Source organism: Nannospalax galili, unplaced genomic scaffold (genome assembly GCF_000622305.1).
Source record: "Nannospalax galili isolate Female #2095 unplaced genomic scaffold, S.galili_v1.0 scaffold171, whole genome shotgun sequence".
Classification (NCBI taxonomy): domain Eukaryota; kingdom Metazoa; phylum Chordata; class Mammalia; order Rodentia; family Spalacidae; genus Nannospalax; species Nannospalax galili.
This window is the reverse complement of record NW_008329362.1, coordinates 2,231,588-2,248,409: the sequence shown is the minus strand read 5'-3', so window position 1 is coordinate 2,248,409 and position 16,822 is coordinate 2,231,588. Positions and strand designations below refer to the sequence as shown.

At 39.4% G+C, this 16,822-nt stretch overlaps 1 protein-coding gene across 9 annotated transcripts in view; it reads left to right on the top strand.

Moving 5' to 3' along the window:
* The window catches only part of St7 (suppression of tumorigenicity 7), a 303,239-nt gene that overhangs the window by 154,259 nt on the left and 132,158 nt on the right, over positions 1 to 16,822 (top strand). For 7 of the 9 annotated variants that reach the window (XR_003850197.1, XR_003850196.1, XM_008837244.2 and 4 more), the window contains exon 2: positions 8,855 to 8,937. The exons of the other annotated variants lie outside the window; for them this stretch is intronic. Coding sequence is in view for 5 of the 7 variants with exons in the window: in XM_008837244.2 (XP_008835466.1) it covers positions 8,855 to 8,937 (83 nt within the window). In the remaining 2 variants the exon portion in view is untranslated. The remainder of the gene's footprint in view (positions 1 to 8,854; positions 8,938 to 16,822) is intronic. 9 annotated transcript variants of the gene reach the window in all.

Sequence of the window (16,822 nt, the reverse complement as noted above, 5' to 3'; positions counted from 1 at the left end):
TTTTTAACATATTTTTTAAAGTATTCCCTTATAATGTTCTGTATCTTTCTGGTGTCTGTTGTGATGTTTCCCCTTTCATCTCTGCTTTTGTTGATTTGGAGGTGCTCTTTCTTTCTTTTGGTAACTGGGCTAGTGGTCTGTCAATCTTGTTTATCTTTTCACAGAACCAGCTCTTGGAATTTTTGATTCTTTTATTGTTTTCTTTTTTCGATTTCATTAATCTCTGCCCTGATTTTTGTTGTTTCTTCTTGTCTGTTGGGTTTGGGTTTCATTTGCTGTTGCTTTTCAAGTGTGTTGAGTTGCAATGTTAAATCATTTATTTGTGTTCTTTCTGATTTTTTGATGTAGGCACTTAGAGCTTTAAACTTCCCTCTAAGTACCGCTTACAGTATGTCCCAGAGGTTTTGTTGTGTTGTATTGTCCTTTTCATTAAATTCGAGGAATACTTTTATTTTCTTCTTCTCTTTTGACTCATTCATCATTCAGGAGTGTGTTGTTTAATCTCCTTGTGTTCATATAGTGATTAGGGCTTCTTCCAATGTTGATTGTAATCTTTATTGCATTGTGGTCTGATAGAATGCATGGAATTATTTCAGTCTTTTTGTATTTGTTGATGTTTGTTTTGTGCCTCAGTATATGGTCGATTTGGAGAAGGTTCCATAGGGTGCTGAGTAGAAAATATGTCATTTGTTGCTTGGGTGGGATACTCGGTAGATGTTTGTTAAGTCCATTTGATATATGGTATTGTTTAATTCAGATGTCTCTCTGTTAACTCTCTGCCCTGTTCACATATCTAATGGAGACAGTGGGGTATTGAAGTCCCCTACTATTAATGAGTTGCAATTAATCTGGGTGTTAAAGTCCTGTAGTATTTTTTTTGTGAAGTTGGGTGCACCACAGTTTCATGAATATATGTTCATGATTGCAATATGTTCTTGATTCATTGTTTCTTTGATCAAAATGAAGTGGCCCTCTTTATCTCTTCTGATTAATTTTAGTTTAAAGTCTATTTTGTCAGATATTAGAATGCTATGCCTGTTTTTTTCTTAGTGACATTTGCTTGGTATATTTTTTTCCATCCTTTCACTTTGAATGTCTGTCCTTGAAAGTGAGATGAGTTTGTTGCAGACAACAAAAAGATGGGTTTTGTTTCTTAATGCATTCACCTAGTCTGTGTGTTTTGAATGGGGAGTTCAGTCTGTTAATATTTAAAGTCATTAATGAAACATGAGTATTGAATCCTGTCATTTTTATTTCTGTTTACATTCTTGATATGGATGTACTTTCCCACAGTTATACCTTCCTTGGATTTCTTTCCACAACCCCTTTGGTATAGTCATTCCTTTCTTCAGCTCTTTGTATTGCTTCCTGAACTCTCTGAAGGGCTGGTTTTGTGGACATGAATTCCTTCAGCCTATTTATATCAAAGAAGATTCTTCTTTCCTCTTCGACTATTATAGACATTTTTCCTGGGCATAGTAGTCTGGTTTGGCATTTGTGGTCATTTAAACCTGAGAATACTTTGGTCCAGGCTCTTCTGGCTTTCATAGTTTGCACTGAAAAGTCAGCTGTAATCCTACTGGGCTTTTCCTTTATATGTGACTTGTTGTTTCTCTCTTGCAGCTTTCAGTATTATGTCTGTGTTTTGTACGTTTAGTGTTTTTACTATGATGTGCCGTGGAGAGTTTCTTTTCTAGTACTGTCTGTTTGGTGTTCTATATGCTTCTTGTATTTGTATGGACATATCTTTCTTTAATTTTGGAAAATTTTCTTCCACGATTCTCTTGAAGATCTGGTCCATGCCTTTATCTTGGGATTCTTCTCCTTCCTGTATGCCTATGATTCACAAGTTTGGTCGTTTTATGGTGTCATACAAGTCCTGCATATTTAATTCTTGTGATTTCTTAAATTTTTCATAATCTTTACTTGAGTGGTCTAGTTTGTCCACTTTATCTTACCGTCTTGATATTCTGTTTTCCGTTTCATTCACCCTATTGGTGAGGCTTTCCTTTGTCATTTCTAATTGGTTTACTGAATGATTCACTGCCTCCTTCATTTCAGCCTGAGTAGTCTTCATATTTGTAACTCTTTTCTGAATTCATTTAGAAGTTTATCCCTATCTTCCTTCAGTTCTTTGATTTCTTTTTTTGTGTGTTCTTTAAATTCACTGAATACTTTCATCATGTTTCTAATTGTTCCTTTGAGTTCCATGTCCTGCATTATCGCTAGAGTTTTCTCATTGTACTCCTCTAGCAGACTATGGTGGGGACATGTTATTTTGGTTTTTCATGTTGTTTTTTTCTCTGTGATTTCGACATGTGGATTTCTTTCGTAGTTTCTGATTCTTGTGTGAGACTCAAGTCTTCAAGTTTAGGTCTGCTTCTTTTTGTGAACTTTATGTGTCTTTGTGGTTTACTTTTTGGGCATGAAAAGCTGATTTGTCTAAGTTTCTGGTTCTCTCTTTTGATTTTAAATTGGAGTGGCCAGATTGCTTTTGTCTTCAGGAGTTCCCACAGAGGCCCAAGTCAGATAAGGATCAGGTGCTCCCAGGTTTTCTCCTAAGGTCTGGATCCCTCCAGGAAAGATTTTGGCCTCAGGAATTTGAGGGTTGGACTCCCCTGGGAGCTGGGCTGAGGAAAGATGCTGGTCTAGGGCAGCTGGTGGCCGTGCCACCCAGTAATGCAAAGGCAGATGGAGGTGGGGAGTGGCCTAAAGGACTCCTGGGGACTGCACTGTGGAGCTGGGTTGTCCTGGAGAGAGGCCTGTGTGCTGGAGAGAGGCGTGTGTGTCCTGCAGGCCCAGGGAAGCAGAGGGAGTTGAGGGCAGGGCCAGGCCCAGAAGCAGTGCTCCTGGCGACCAGAGAAGGCACTGTGTTTGTCTGGATGAAAAGGATCAGGAAGCAGTAATTTTTCCCCAGGTGTCTGGAACCCCAAGAGAAGGAATGGGACAGGAACCAAACTGGCAGGAGAGACCCGTGGGGGAGTGGGAGGGTGAATGAGGCTGGGGCAAAAATAATTTTTAAAAGGAAGTCAATCTCATTAATATAATGTCTTATATACTACCCTCAGTGCTGGTTCCATGTCTTACCTATAGTAAACTAGGTACTATATAATTAAATGAATTAGCTAATATTAACAAATGTAGATTTAGTATATAAATGTAGATTTAGAATATAAATGGCCCAGTCTCTGTACTGAAGGATGAAGGATTGAGATAAAACATGAAAGCTTGTTGGCTACAGGGGCCCAGTCCTCAGAACATACTATCTGGGAAGGTCTCTTTCTTTCTTGCTCCAGCCTAACTACTGGGAAAGCTTCTTTTGTGGAGACAGTTTTTTCTTGTGATAATCAAAAGTTTATGAGAAACAAAATTCATAAAATTGTCTTCAACCTTAAATTAAAACGTCATAAATTGTTGAGAATATGACATATGCAAGTTTTTCTCTGATTTTTGACCAGGATTCAGTTCATCAGAAGTCTGCTTCTCTTGTCCTTAGGGTTATAAAGGAAGTCCTTCTTGATGACAGGGAAAGGTGACACATGGCCTTCCTCCAGCATGGGAGAAAGTGACACAGGATAACCTAACACTCTGTTGTTCATACCCATACACTCTGCTCTAGTAATACTTTCTTATATCACAGCAGAGAAAAGACAGTGTTCAGTGCCATACCTCAGTAGAACTAGATGCCCAGTAAAACAGAAACAGGATACCTGTAAAGTTGCCAAGGCAACATCAACGGTAGAGGGAAGAGTAGACAGAATGATTTATGAAGGTTTCTTACCGTAGATCTTGAGTCTAAAAATAAATTTGTATGCTTTTCCTGCACAAAGATTAATGCCATAGGATTTAACAAGAGAATTGTGATGCATAAAAGCTTGAGACTGTATCAACTCAAGGAGACTAGAGAGAAGAGCAAAGAGGGAGGAAGGGACACCAGTGACAGGTGCTGCTGGTGTGCCTGTAATCCTCACTGAGCTGCCTAGATGGAACAATGATTTTTCAACGTGATACAAATGTTATATATTTAAAATATGCTTAGGGAAAAAAAGTCCTTTTTTTTTCTTTATTTTTATGTATATGAATGTCTTGCCTGCATGTATGCAAGTACACCTGGGTCATGCAAAGCCTGCAGAAACCAGAAGAGGGCGTCAGATCCCCTGGAACTGGAGTTGCAGATAGGTGTTAGCTGTCATGTGGGTGCTGGAAATTGAATCTGGATCCTCTGGAGAGCAGCTGGTGCTCTTAACCACAGAGGCATCTCTGTTCTTTCCTCAGTTCTTTAACAGATGTTCAAAGAGAGTTACATCCCAGCATGCTGAATGACAGTAGATATAGGAGTTATATTTTGTTTATGAATGGCTGAGAAAGAAGCTCTTGGCACAAGAGGTGTTGGCCTTTCTTATCATTCTTTTGGGGCATACTGCAGTTAACCAGCATTGTCAAATGTCTGTGCTGCTTTTTATTTTCATAAGCTGTTATGTTGGTGACTGCCTCAAGTCTATATTGCTATATAACAAGTTACCATAAATATAGTAGCTTGGAGCAAGTCACCTTTATTATCTCCCAGTTTCTGTGAGTCAGGAGTCTAGGCTTCTCTGGGCCTTTGACTATGAGTCTCAAGGCTATGATTGAGGAGTTGATCATGCTGTGATTTCAATCTGCAGTTCACCTAGGGGAGAAGCTCCTTTCAGGCTTACTGTAGCTGCTGGCAGAAACCTTTGCTTTAGAACTAAGGACGTTAGCAACATACTGGCTATTGTGGAAGCTGCTTCACTCCGTTGCCACATAGGTTTCTCAATAAGGCTATGTCATTAATCCATGAGGGGGAGTTTCTTTTAGGTCTGCTGATAACATGGAATTTTATTCAGCTATTTGTTGAAAGCAAGTCCTGGGTCCCATCAATACTCAGTGGGAGAGTGTTAAAGATCCGAGTATTAGGAGGATGAAGATCATTGGGTTTGTCTGTCATAGGGTCATTCTGAGGAAGAGGGTGTAGATGCCAAACGATTTCAACCAAAATATCCAATCAGGCTATAAGATTTCAAAGTAATTAAATGCTGGGCTGGAGAGATGGCTCAGCAGTTAAGACGTTATACTCTTCTTGTAGAGGACCCAAGTTTGGTTCCTGGCATCCATATCAGGCAACTCACAACCATCTGTAACTCCAGCTCCACAGAGATCTTTGGGCACCTCATGTGATCATACTTCCCCCCTCCAATAATTAAAAATAAAATAAATCTTAAATTTAAAAAAACAAGACATTAAATGAGCACCTCACATTCTAGATGTTTCTGTTGCTCTTCCCTCATTCTTTGGGTCTTAATTTCTTTTAATGCATACTGTTATCTTTCTGATCCCTAGTGAGCTTTCTATAAGTGGCTATGATAGGGAAATATATTTAATTATTAATTACTACTGCTATATAATCATAGATGAGTGAACTTTTTACTTTTATCCTTTAAAAAACTCAACTAGTATTTCTCACTTATTATTATTATGATGGTAATAACTTTTTTGCCAGTAGATCAGTGATTTTGAATAAAAAAAAAATCTCTCCTCCCCATTGCTTTATGCCTTTATTGTTAGGGACCACTGTTGACTGCTATTAAAGGACCTCTAATTCAGGCAAATCTTTCCTCTCTCATTTTTAATTGATTTAATTGACTTCTATGCTCAGTTTCCCAGAAGCCTACTGACAAGTATATAGTATAGACATGAGTATTGTTATTACAGAATAATAAAGAAAATATCCTGCTTGGACTTAAAAAAATAATGGGCATTCTGGAGTCATTCATAGTAGGAAATTTATTTATTTATTTATTTATTTATTTATTTATTTATTTATTTATTTATTTATTTATTTATTTATTTATTTATTTATTTATTTATTTATTTATTTATTTATTTATTTATTTATTTTAGTGGCTGAACAAATCCCCCCTCAACTTGGCTCTACCTCCTCCTACCTTAAAGCCCTAGGCTGATGACTATTTCCAGGTTTCTGCCTCCTGGGAAGAGACCACCGAGTTCAAGTCCAGAACAATGACTGACTACATCATGCTAGACCAGTCTCTTGTGACTGCAGGCGACAGACCACAATTAAACTAATTCATTTAATAGTGTATACAGAGGGAGGAGGGCTTATTGAGGAGATGCCTAGGTAGCAGTGGATGAATGGAGTCAGTGAATCCTTCTGCATTCTATTCTTTGCAAAGGGGCTCCTTCCCTCTGTAACACTTGTTTAAGCTCAGAGGGCGATGCTTCTCCTCAACACTGCAGGCAGGTCCCTTCCTTTGCCTCCTCTGCTAACTTGCCTTCTCATCCTGCTCATACCTTTTGATCTAGTTAACTTTTGCATATACTGCAAGATTCAGTTTAGATGATCCTTCTCTTGCACTTCTTCCTTCATCTCCAACAAAGGCACATTTCTTATATGTGTTTTTAAAAAATATCTTGTGTAAGCCACTTGCCTGTGCATTTATCAAACTTTGTAGTACTTTCTTGTTTGCTTACATGTTTCTCAACTGTACTGTGGGTTTATAAAGGATGAGAACCATGTCTGACACATTCTTTATCTATTCTTTCTCACTAACAGAGGGAAATGTTTATGGAATGAGTGACCTTGAGATCTCTGCTCATTTTGGTGATATTATTTTGCTTTCTAGCTGGACTTAGGACATTTTACTACTTATGAAGACCTTTATTCTAAAACCAAAGTGACTTTGAAAATCTCGTAAAGAAAGCAGGCATGGTGGCATATGCCTTTAATCTCAGGACTTCGAAAACAGAGACAAGGTAGACCTCTGAGTTCGGGCCAGCCTGGTCTACATAGTGAGTTGCAGGTCAGCCAGTGCTACATAATAAGACCCTGTCTCAAAGAACAAAACAAAGCAAACAAACAAAATTCAGTAATGTAAATATCTTTGTAAAAAACTTATTAAATCTTTTGTTTTGGAAATAAGAGTTTGTGTAGTATAAAAATAAAAATAACTGGGCTGGAGAGATGGCTCAGCAGTTGAGAGCACTGGCTGTTCTTGCAGAGGACCTGAGTTCAATTCCCAATACCCACATGGCAGCTAACAACCATAGATAATTCCAGTTCCAGGGGATTGATACAACAACCTCTTTTGATCTCCACGGACATTGCACAACACAGGTGCACTAACACACATGCAGGCAATACACTCATACACATAAAAATAAAAATATATTTAAAAACCTTATAATGTGCTTATAAAATATGTAATTAATAAGTATCCTGATTAACTGTATAGTTGATAGGAACAGTGTACTGGGGATTGGTCAGGAAAGTACCTAGCTAGGCATTTTGATTTTTAGTGGTTTATTTTTCAACCTTGTTTTCACTGAATCAACTTAGTTTGATTTTCAAGGTAAATTTAAAAATGATATGTGCAGATGTTAGTTTCCTCCTCCTTTTTAGGGATAGCCATAATTTCATCATCTGTAGTAACTCCTTAGTATAGTTACAATATTTGTTCTTCATTTGTTCAAAGTTGAAATCCTACTTGTTGACTGGTCAGGGTCTCTGATATGTAGGTCTCAAAAACACATTCAAGAGCACCTTCCCTTTCTCACTGATAATTTTATTTTTTAAAAGAATAATTTATGCTTTGACACACACACACACACACACACACACACATATTTTGATCATATCCAACCCAAATCCTTCCTCGCTCCCCCTGAACTCCCTAGTAGTTCCTCCTCCCATTTTCATGTCCTCCTCTTCTTTAAAAAAAAAAAAAACATGCGGCCTAAGTGTGGGGTTCATCCACCAGAGCATGAGCAACATACAAGTGGACACACCCACAAAGAAAAAAATGACTCTTCCCTCCATTAGTAGCTATCACTTGCCAATAGCTCCTTAGCTGTGCATGCTGGGTTGTTGACCAGCTTGATCCTGTGCAGGTCTTGTGCAGGTAACCATAGCTGCTGTGAGTTCATGAGTGCAGTGGCTATGTCATGTCAGGAGATGGCATTTCACAGCACTCTCCCCATCCTCTGGTTCTTAGATTTTTTTTTTTCCCTCTCCTCTTCTGTGATGTCTCCTGAGCCTTGTGGTAGGGTGCTGATATAAATTTCTGCTGATATAAATGTCTGTTGAGTGTTGGGCTGAACACTCAACAGTCATTTTTAGCACTTTGACCTATTATAAATCTCTTCATTGACTACTGTCTACTGCAAAAAGAAGCTGCTTTCACCAAGGCTGAAAGCAACACTAATCTATGTGTATAAATATAAACCTTTAGAAGGTGGTTTGACAACATATCTGTTTAGCAAAACAACAATAGATTCCCCCCATCCCCCTCAGCACCTTTGACCTTTGCAGTCATGGGCTTTTGACCAGGTTTACAGTATCACGCATGAATTCTCTCCTGTGGAGCAGGCCTCAAATCCAAGCAGAAAGTGGTTAGTTACCCCTATAACAGTCATGCCACTGTTGTGTCAGTAGGCACATCTTGCCTGAAGATCAGTATTGTAGCAGGCATGATCCACTGCTGGGTTCAGCCATTGGGTAGCCAGTTTTGATTGGAATCTTTGGGGCTTATGAATCCATGAAAAACATTCACAACAATGTATGGAGAGGTGGAAACTGAAAAGCTGCTCATTTTTTATATTCATAGTTGTCTCATGATGTAGAACTTGAGATTTAGCTTTCTGAGTCAATGCACTAGTTCTTAATTTTAATAGGACTTTGCTATGGTTCTAGGAATTCTAGTCATGAGAACAAGTAATTTCACCAGCAATAAAAATGAAAGAATTAGTTTTACTGATATACTCATACCTCTCTTGTTCTTTTCTCTTTCTCTTTTCTTTTTTCTTTTTTTTTCAGTGAGCATGTTTTTGAACACATTAACACCGAAGTTCTACGTGGCCCTGACAGGCACTTCCTCACTAATATCAGGGCTAATTTTGGTAAGTGGTGGAATCCTTCTAATTTAAAAACATGTTAACATGTATGTTAGTATGTTTTCAGGAAAGAAATCAGAAGGAGTATACACCAGTAGTTTGTGGTCATTATCTTGAATAGGTGTACGCGCTGGATGGGGAACTTACAAGACTTGTACTTATCCAGGTTACATGGTTTGGGACAATTGAAAAAAAATGCAATCCTGTATTTATTTTGTTAATAGGAAAAACAAATGTGAATATAATGGAAAAGAATAGAAATAATTCTATTTCAAATTCTAGTGCCCTAAGATATTATAAAAGGTATTGGGGCTATAGCTTAGTAGTAGAGAATTTGCCTAATATTCAATCCCCACCACCACAAAAATTAGATGAATTACACATTGCTGATATATAAAAGTGACTCAGTTCAACTAAAAATGTTTTTCATCATACTGTATAATTAAACTTATTTAAGGCTAGTAGGAATATTGCTCTGTCTTTAAATATATGGATATGGATTATGGCAATTTTAAGGTTTTTTCATCCTTTCACCATCATTTATTTCTTTATTGTTTCCTTTAAAAATCGCAAATAGGTATAAAAATAACATGATTATTGTTAGATTTTTGGAAAATAAAAGGAAAGATAGAGGAGTAGGAGACACGGAAACAGAGCCAGCCTGCAACAGGCAAGGAATAGATCTTCCTTTATTCAGTGAAGATACAGTGAGATGTAGAGGCTGTCCATGGGAACCAAGCTTCTACAACTAGACAAAGAGGGGGGCTTTTATACCAGGGTGTTGTGGGACACAGCTGCACTTAGTGGAGAGTTGAGTTAGTGCTGAAGCTTGGTGTCCTTGGAATGTTTGAGGGTCTCCTTTTCAAGATTATTTCCCCAGAAACTGGCAGGAGTGTTATCTATGGCCTTAGAGGAGACAGGTGAGCTCCACAAACACTTTCTCTCAGGCTTGGGAGTGACCAGCTGATAAGGGGTCAGAGCCAGGCTCAAGCAAGGCCAGGCTTCCAATTTAGGGCCACTTAGACACTTTAAGGGATTTATGGCTTTCCCTAGTGAGGCTTGTGGCTCTTCTACAATTCACATGTTCTATCAATTATCATCTGCATCCACTGTAATAGTTGTAGATCTGCAAGATTATAAGACCTAAGTTATTTCATTTTGGTGAATACACGTGGGGGGCTGTCTAAGCTCAATGGGACCACTCAAGCATAATTTAATGATCTTTAAGGTAAAAGAAGTTTTAAAAAGATGTTTACCTGTCTGCATAATCATAGGACTACTGATTGTTAGAGAAATAGGCACAAGTAAAGGGTGACAGAATTTATATTAAGAAAAATGAGTATCAGTAGAAAAATGAAAATTTTAAAGGGAGATGGGTGTAAACACGTAGAACAAAGGGCAAAATATGCCCCCAAAATGAAAGATTTCAGAAACTTGAGCTTATAAGGAGCAAGCAAAAAGGTGGAGGAAGTCATATAGGGCAGGACCTGCAAACAGATGGAAACGGATAGTGGCAGTGCAGGGAGAAGACCTGTGATAAGAGCATACCCACGTTCATCCTGTTCTCACGTGGGTTATGTGAAATGTGTAGAGCTGGTGCTGTGGAGCCAGGATGTGAAGAAAATCAGCAGGAACCACTCCAAGATAGAAATCTCCATAGACAGCCCAGATTGGCTACAAAAAACAACCCGAGGCAAGGGAAAGTATACTAAAATTCCTCCATAAAAGGTAGGTGTTGTAGTTTGTAGCATGCTGCCTCTTAACTACTCACCTGTCCACTGACACTTGTTTCTCTGAAGTCTCTTTTCTGTTCAGGAGACTTGAGAAAAATAGGAGCACTATTGCAGAGAGCTACAAGGTTGGTTATTAATTTATTCTACTCAAGGATTATATTTTATTGTGAGGTTGACTCCCTCCTGACTTTTAACATTAAAATCCTCTTCTGAAATAATGACAGTGTATGGTGTTCTTTTATTATAAGTACTTGGCAGAGAAAATTTATTAACCCACATTCATCTTCAACATGGGTGTAGGGTATGAGGGGAACCAAGTAGATTTAATAGAATATGAAATACAATAATCTGAAAACCACTATAATAAGAGATCAACAAGAATTTACTTTAACTGAATCTGTAGGGTAACACCATAAATCATCTAAAGGAGAAAAAAGTAAACAAATATTTTGATTCTGACTAGGGCAAAGAATAGAGAAAAGATTTTGTGAACTTTTGAAAAGTTCTCTGATGTAAGGGACTTAGGGCAGAGGAAAATGATCAGGCAGAGGATTTGGCTAGTAGAAATTGCACTGCTGGAAAACCACAGAAAATTTTGATGAAATATTGAAAGCATGAGAATGAATAACTCCAAAAGTTTCTAACTTTCTTGGTTAAATGAAAGATTTTCATTAGGGGGCTCTGTGCTTGCTATTTAGAGTTAGGTAAGAAAGTATATCATTAGCATTTGGGAACTGCTCAGTATTCAAGAGAGCATGAGGCAAAGGTGATAACAGAAAGTAACAAGAAGGGGGTCATTTTCAGCCTCCGGTGATTGAAGACAAGACCACAAGGGATCAGGAAGCCTTACACTTTCTAGGATTGTTAGGTCCAAGCCTTTTATTTTTCAGGAGGAAATTTGACACTTCTAAAGGAAAGGAAAGAATTGGGTTCGACTGCTGTAGCTAACTTTGTAGCAAAGTACTACATTTATTTTCAAGTGCCTCCTGTAGTAGAGACTGAGGAGACTTCAGACATAGAAAATGCTTTCACTTGCTTGATACGCTCTATATAAGTACATTATGAAAACAGGTGTAAGTTTGTGTGTGTGCATTAGGATATATCTATATATCTATATCCACATTACCCCCCTGCTCATACACTGAGAAGGGAAAGGTATTCTAAATATCCAGCAGTTATCATGTACACTTTAAAAAAATATATTTTAACATAACATTTTCTTTCTGAAGTAGCCTTGAAATACTTTTGATTAAACAAATTGAAAAGAGCAAATTTTGGGGGGATACAATTTTATATTGAAAGCAGTAACTCACTATAATAGGGAAATGTCAGTTTTGCTCATGCATTCTTCTTCTTAGACTGTTAATGTTCCCTTGAGAACCAGCCTCCTTGGGTGATGCGTGCTGTGCCTGGCCCAAAGTTCTTAATGGATACACATTTACCCCTCACTTCAGCTCAGCTGCTGGTGCTCTTTAATTGTACTTCAGATCAGGCAGGTCAGTACCCTGCCTTAGGCTACACAGCTGGCAAATGGCGGAAGAGAATTGGAACCCAGGTTGCCTTACACAGGCAGTCCATCTTTCATCACTCATTTCACTGCCTTTTCAGTGAAGTTCCCAGCTGCTTTTCTAGCCTGCTGAACAAAGGCAGTTCTGGATTTTATTTTGATAGTATGTTAGTGTGGGTTTATAGGTTATAAATTAATTACCACAGTGTACGTTATTTTCTTTAATGATAGTAAGCTGGGTCCTCTCTTTTCAAACTCAGGGATGGTGAAGACCCTGCAACAGCTTTACCATAACCCGGGCCTTGGCTGCCTTGCAGCTGGGCTGGCTGTGCTTTCTCCTGAGTGTAGTGTAGCTGCTGAAGCTGGATGGTCACAGCTGGGCTGCATTGTGGTCTATTTGATTGACAGTATTCTCTGGAAACAGAAATGCTTTGGACTGATGGAATACTTTGAATAGAGGAAACCTGTCACACAGGAAGATTTTGAAAGGCTTTCGTCAAAAATATTGGCCTTTTCTGGGGTCACAATAACTGCAGTGTGCAGTAATGGCTCTTGAGAGTCTCAAGCTCCTGCCTTGGAGATGGTTGACACTGGTATCTATCATACTGTTTCTGGGGACTCTTGCTTTGCTAGGTCTTGCAATGAACTCAGGGTGAGGTTTCTATGCTGCCACTATTGATTTTCTTCTGAGTGCATTTCCTGGAGAGGTAGCATTGAGGTAAGAATCAGGTGCTTTGCAAAAGAACTGTGTGCACGAAGGCTTAGCCGTTTGCCTCCAGGCACAAGGGAAACAATTAGCTAACTGCTCTCCTGGGAACAACCCTGAGAGCCTGCCAAGAACACTCAAAGTAGAGAGCTGCCCTAGAGAAATTGGCTGTTTGGGGACCTCAGGATTCCTGTGCTGGAATCTGAAATTAACATGTCATTTGATGTCTAAGGAGAAGAAAGGTAAAAACAAATAAAAGCCTAGTATTTCCTCTGTGAAGAAAAAGTTGGTTAATTGAACAAATATACATAGAAGTAAAAATAATTTGGCAAATGTTGCTATCTTTTGCATGAATTTGTTTAAAAGTGAATAGATCTGTATTTGACTAGCTGTCCCTGGTGGTTCTTCCCTCGCAGGTTGCATCCCGCAGGGCGTTTGCTCTGCCATTTGTCTTGGGTATGGGGTTGGGGGAGTCCCTGGGATCATACCTACCGAGGCAGCCACTTCCTGTTCAACTTCTGCTGCCCCTTTGCCTGCTTGGCACAAGTTTTCCCATCACAGGCCAGGAACTGCACCAGTTCTCATACATCAAGCCTGCTAGTTCCTTCCTCTGTTTACTAGCAAGGGCACATCCAATCTGCTTAAGTTCCTCTTTGGGCAATGCTTATTTCACAAAAGAAAATACTAGGTGTATTAGTCAGGGTTCTCCAAAGAAACAGAACCGGTAGAATGAATATGTATAGAGATTTATCAGCTTAGCTCACAGGATAGAGTCCGAGTAGTCTAGTCGCACAGTCCACAAGGCTGGATGTCTCAGTAGTCACAATCTGGCACTGAAGGTCTGATGAATTCCAAAAGATCAGCTCGTCTTCAGTCTATAACAGCAAGGTGAACTCACCAGTGAGAGAGAAGGCAAGCAGCAAAAAAGCCTGGTGTTCTGCTCTGCCTTGGTCTTTTATACTGTCTGCCATCAGAAGGTAATGCCCACATTTAGGGTGTGTCTTCCAGCTTTAGACGATCCAATCAAGAAGATCTCTTTCATTTCAGTTAATCCCAGATCCAATCAAGTTGACACCCAGGATTAGCCATCACACTAGGGTTTTGATTTTTCTTTGAAAGTAGAATGGTGGATATGTAGGGAAAATAAATAACCCCCTTAATTTTCTCAAAATATTGGTAAAGTGGAGAAATTACTGTATATGACATTGAAATTTGTACATGGATCTTGCATCCCTATTAAATTGTATATAGATGTACCCTGTGCCTACATTTTGCCATATAGTCAGAGGTTATACATAGAGATATTAAAATCCATGTAGGATGTAATTTTTATATTTTAAAATATTATTTTACATGTATGTATGTGTGCTTGACTGTGTTTATGTGTACCATGTGTGCAAGTGCCTATTGAGGCCAGAAGAGAGCACCTGATCCCCTGGAAGTGGAGTTATCGGTGGTTATGAGCTACCTAATGTGGGTGCTGGGAACAGAACCCAGGTCTTCTGCAAAAGCAGCAAAATGCTTTCTTAACGATGAGTCATCTATCCAGCTCCATGGAATATAATTTTAAAAGCTAGGATGAGTAAAAAACTAAAGAAAATTAGAGTAGCAAAATAAAAATACTAGTTCATGAATTGGATGTAAAAGATGTATTTTTTGGGAGGTGATAGAAGTCAGTTGCAAGACAAGACCCATTTGTTGAATCCCTACTGTTCCAGGTACTGTATAATCACTTTGTATACATTGTTTCATTTGATTCTCATTGAAATTCTAAGTGGTGGGTACAACCCATGTATTTATGCTGCTGAGTACAAACAGACTAGAGATTAATTTGGCTGAAGGTCATACAGCAGGTAAGTGGTGAGATTCAGATCCTGATCTATGACCTCCTTTATCACTGTTCAAAGTAGCAGAATGAGGCTAGACAGTGGTTCTGTCCCCTTTCAACTCTTCATCTAAAGAACTTGACCCACACTTCAAGTAACTTTTTAATTGATACTTGTATAGATCATCCAAATGATGATGATTCTGGAGCTCAGAGTAAAAAGAGGGGCTGTTAGACTGTGGGGAGTGGCACCCAGATGCCTGCCTGTGTCAGTAATGAAGCTACTGCTCAGTTCTAGAAAACAAAATGAGAGAGATGCCATAGGGGCAAGGTGGCAGGGGAGCCTGCAGATAATGGGAGGAAGCTGAGGCCCATTTAGCCTTATCAGTTACAAATTTGGGGGCTTTTCTTCACCTTTTTTTTAGCCTTATCAATTACAAATTTTGGGGTTTACTGTGAAAGTTAATGATCTTCCAGGCACAGAGATTATATGAAGGCTTGTCAGGATCTGTGAGCAAGAGTGCATTCGAGTGGATTAACAGACTGTTAGCAAAACTGAAGAAGATGAATATGGCCCGAATTCCCTCTGGGTCTCCTGTGCTCTCAGACAAACCATATAATATATTTTATGTGGATTTATTAATTTACAAAGAGAACCCAGTGCCTAGCCCCATGCCTCCAGAGGCGCAGCTCCCCGCCATATCAGACCGGGCCACGACTACCATAGTCCCCGCTAGCATTCGCTCACGCCTCAAGGGCCAGCGATCTCACCCCAGGTCCACAAGAGTCATTCCATTCTGTCTTTGAGCTGCTGCAGCTGGCTGCGCATTCCCCACACCTGACGCTACCTGTGGCACCCAAGATGGCTCCCAGCAGCCTCTTCATAGTCCACCCTCCACACCAGACCCTGCACATTGGAGGAACTAGCCAATTGGAACACAATGAACAAGCTAGTGGTAGATAGAAGGACAAAATCACCTTTTACTATTTTTTCTATTTGTCCAAAGTACAATTGGTAAGCTCGCAAACCATGAAACTACAGGACTGGGCCAGGAATCCCCCTTCCCCCCAAAGCTGTTCAATTTTTAGCCATAAAGACCTAAGGATGGGGCATTCAGAAAGGACTTGCTCATAGCTCTTTCTGAGGAAAGATGGAGTAACAGCTAGAATTTAACTTTGCAATGCTTTGCCACAAAAGTGCTGTGTGAGAAGGTAAGAGGTGGCAGGTTGGAGAAGCTGACACTTTCATTTTTACAAACTAATAGAAATGGACCAAGTAGATACGAAGGAGATGAGTGGGAAGAGTGGAAAAAAAGAAAAATGAGAGGAAAAGAAGGTGGGGGGAGGTAGAGAGGAAGACTGCAACCTTTTTAGGAGGAGGAAATTTTTTCTATCTGCCTGTGGATTAAAGTCAGATTTGGCCAGGTTAGAAAGTGGACCAACACTTAAAGCAATTTAAATATTTTATTTTGTTATCATTTATTGCCTTCTTCTATTCTAAACTGGAAAATGCACAAATTCAAAGACCATATTTGTGTTTTTGTGTACCATGCTGTACCCTGCACCTATAACACAAGGGTAAATGCTTAAACAACACTGGTTGATTACACAGAAAATAGTGAGTGCCTGAATTAGCTGCATCATAGTTATCTGGGGAGTTTGCTTAAAACAGTAGATTCTGAGAACAGCCTGAATCAGATTCTGTAGAGGAAGGTTGTAGAGGATAGGTACTACTATAGCATGAGCCATGGGTGCTGGGAAAGATGACACAGGCTAGATTCTCTCCCTCTAGTGGTCTGCATGACTTCACTCTTTGTCCCAGGAAAGTGATCCTCTTCTTACAGCCACAATAATTAATGCTACAGTACAAAATCCCATACTGTGAATGTACATGCACAGAGGTGCCTTGAGAGAGCCTTACCTTCCTGACTCTCCTAGTCTTGTGGCAGGTAATCAGGAATGGAGGTGGGAGGGGAGGGGATGAATGATAGCTCTTCAGTAGCTGCCATAGCTGTTTGGGGAAAACAGTGGCTAAGGAGGCATTGGCTGGGATTAGGAAGAGGCCGAACCTCATCCAGTAACTATCTAGTATTTCTAAACACCCCATACAGAAAAGGAGA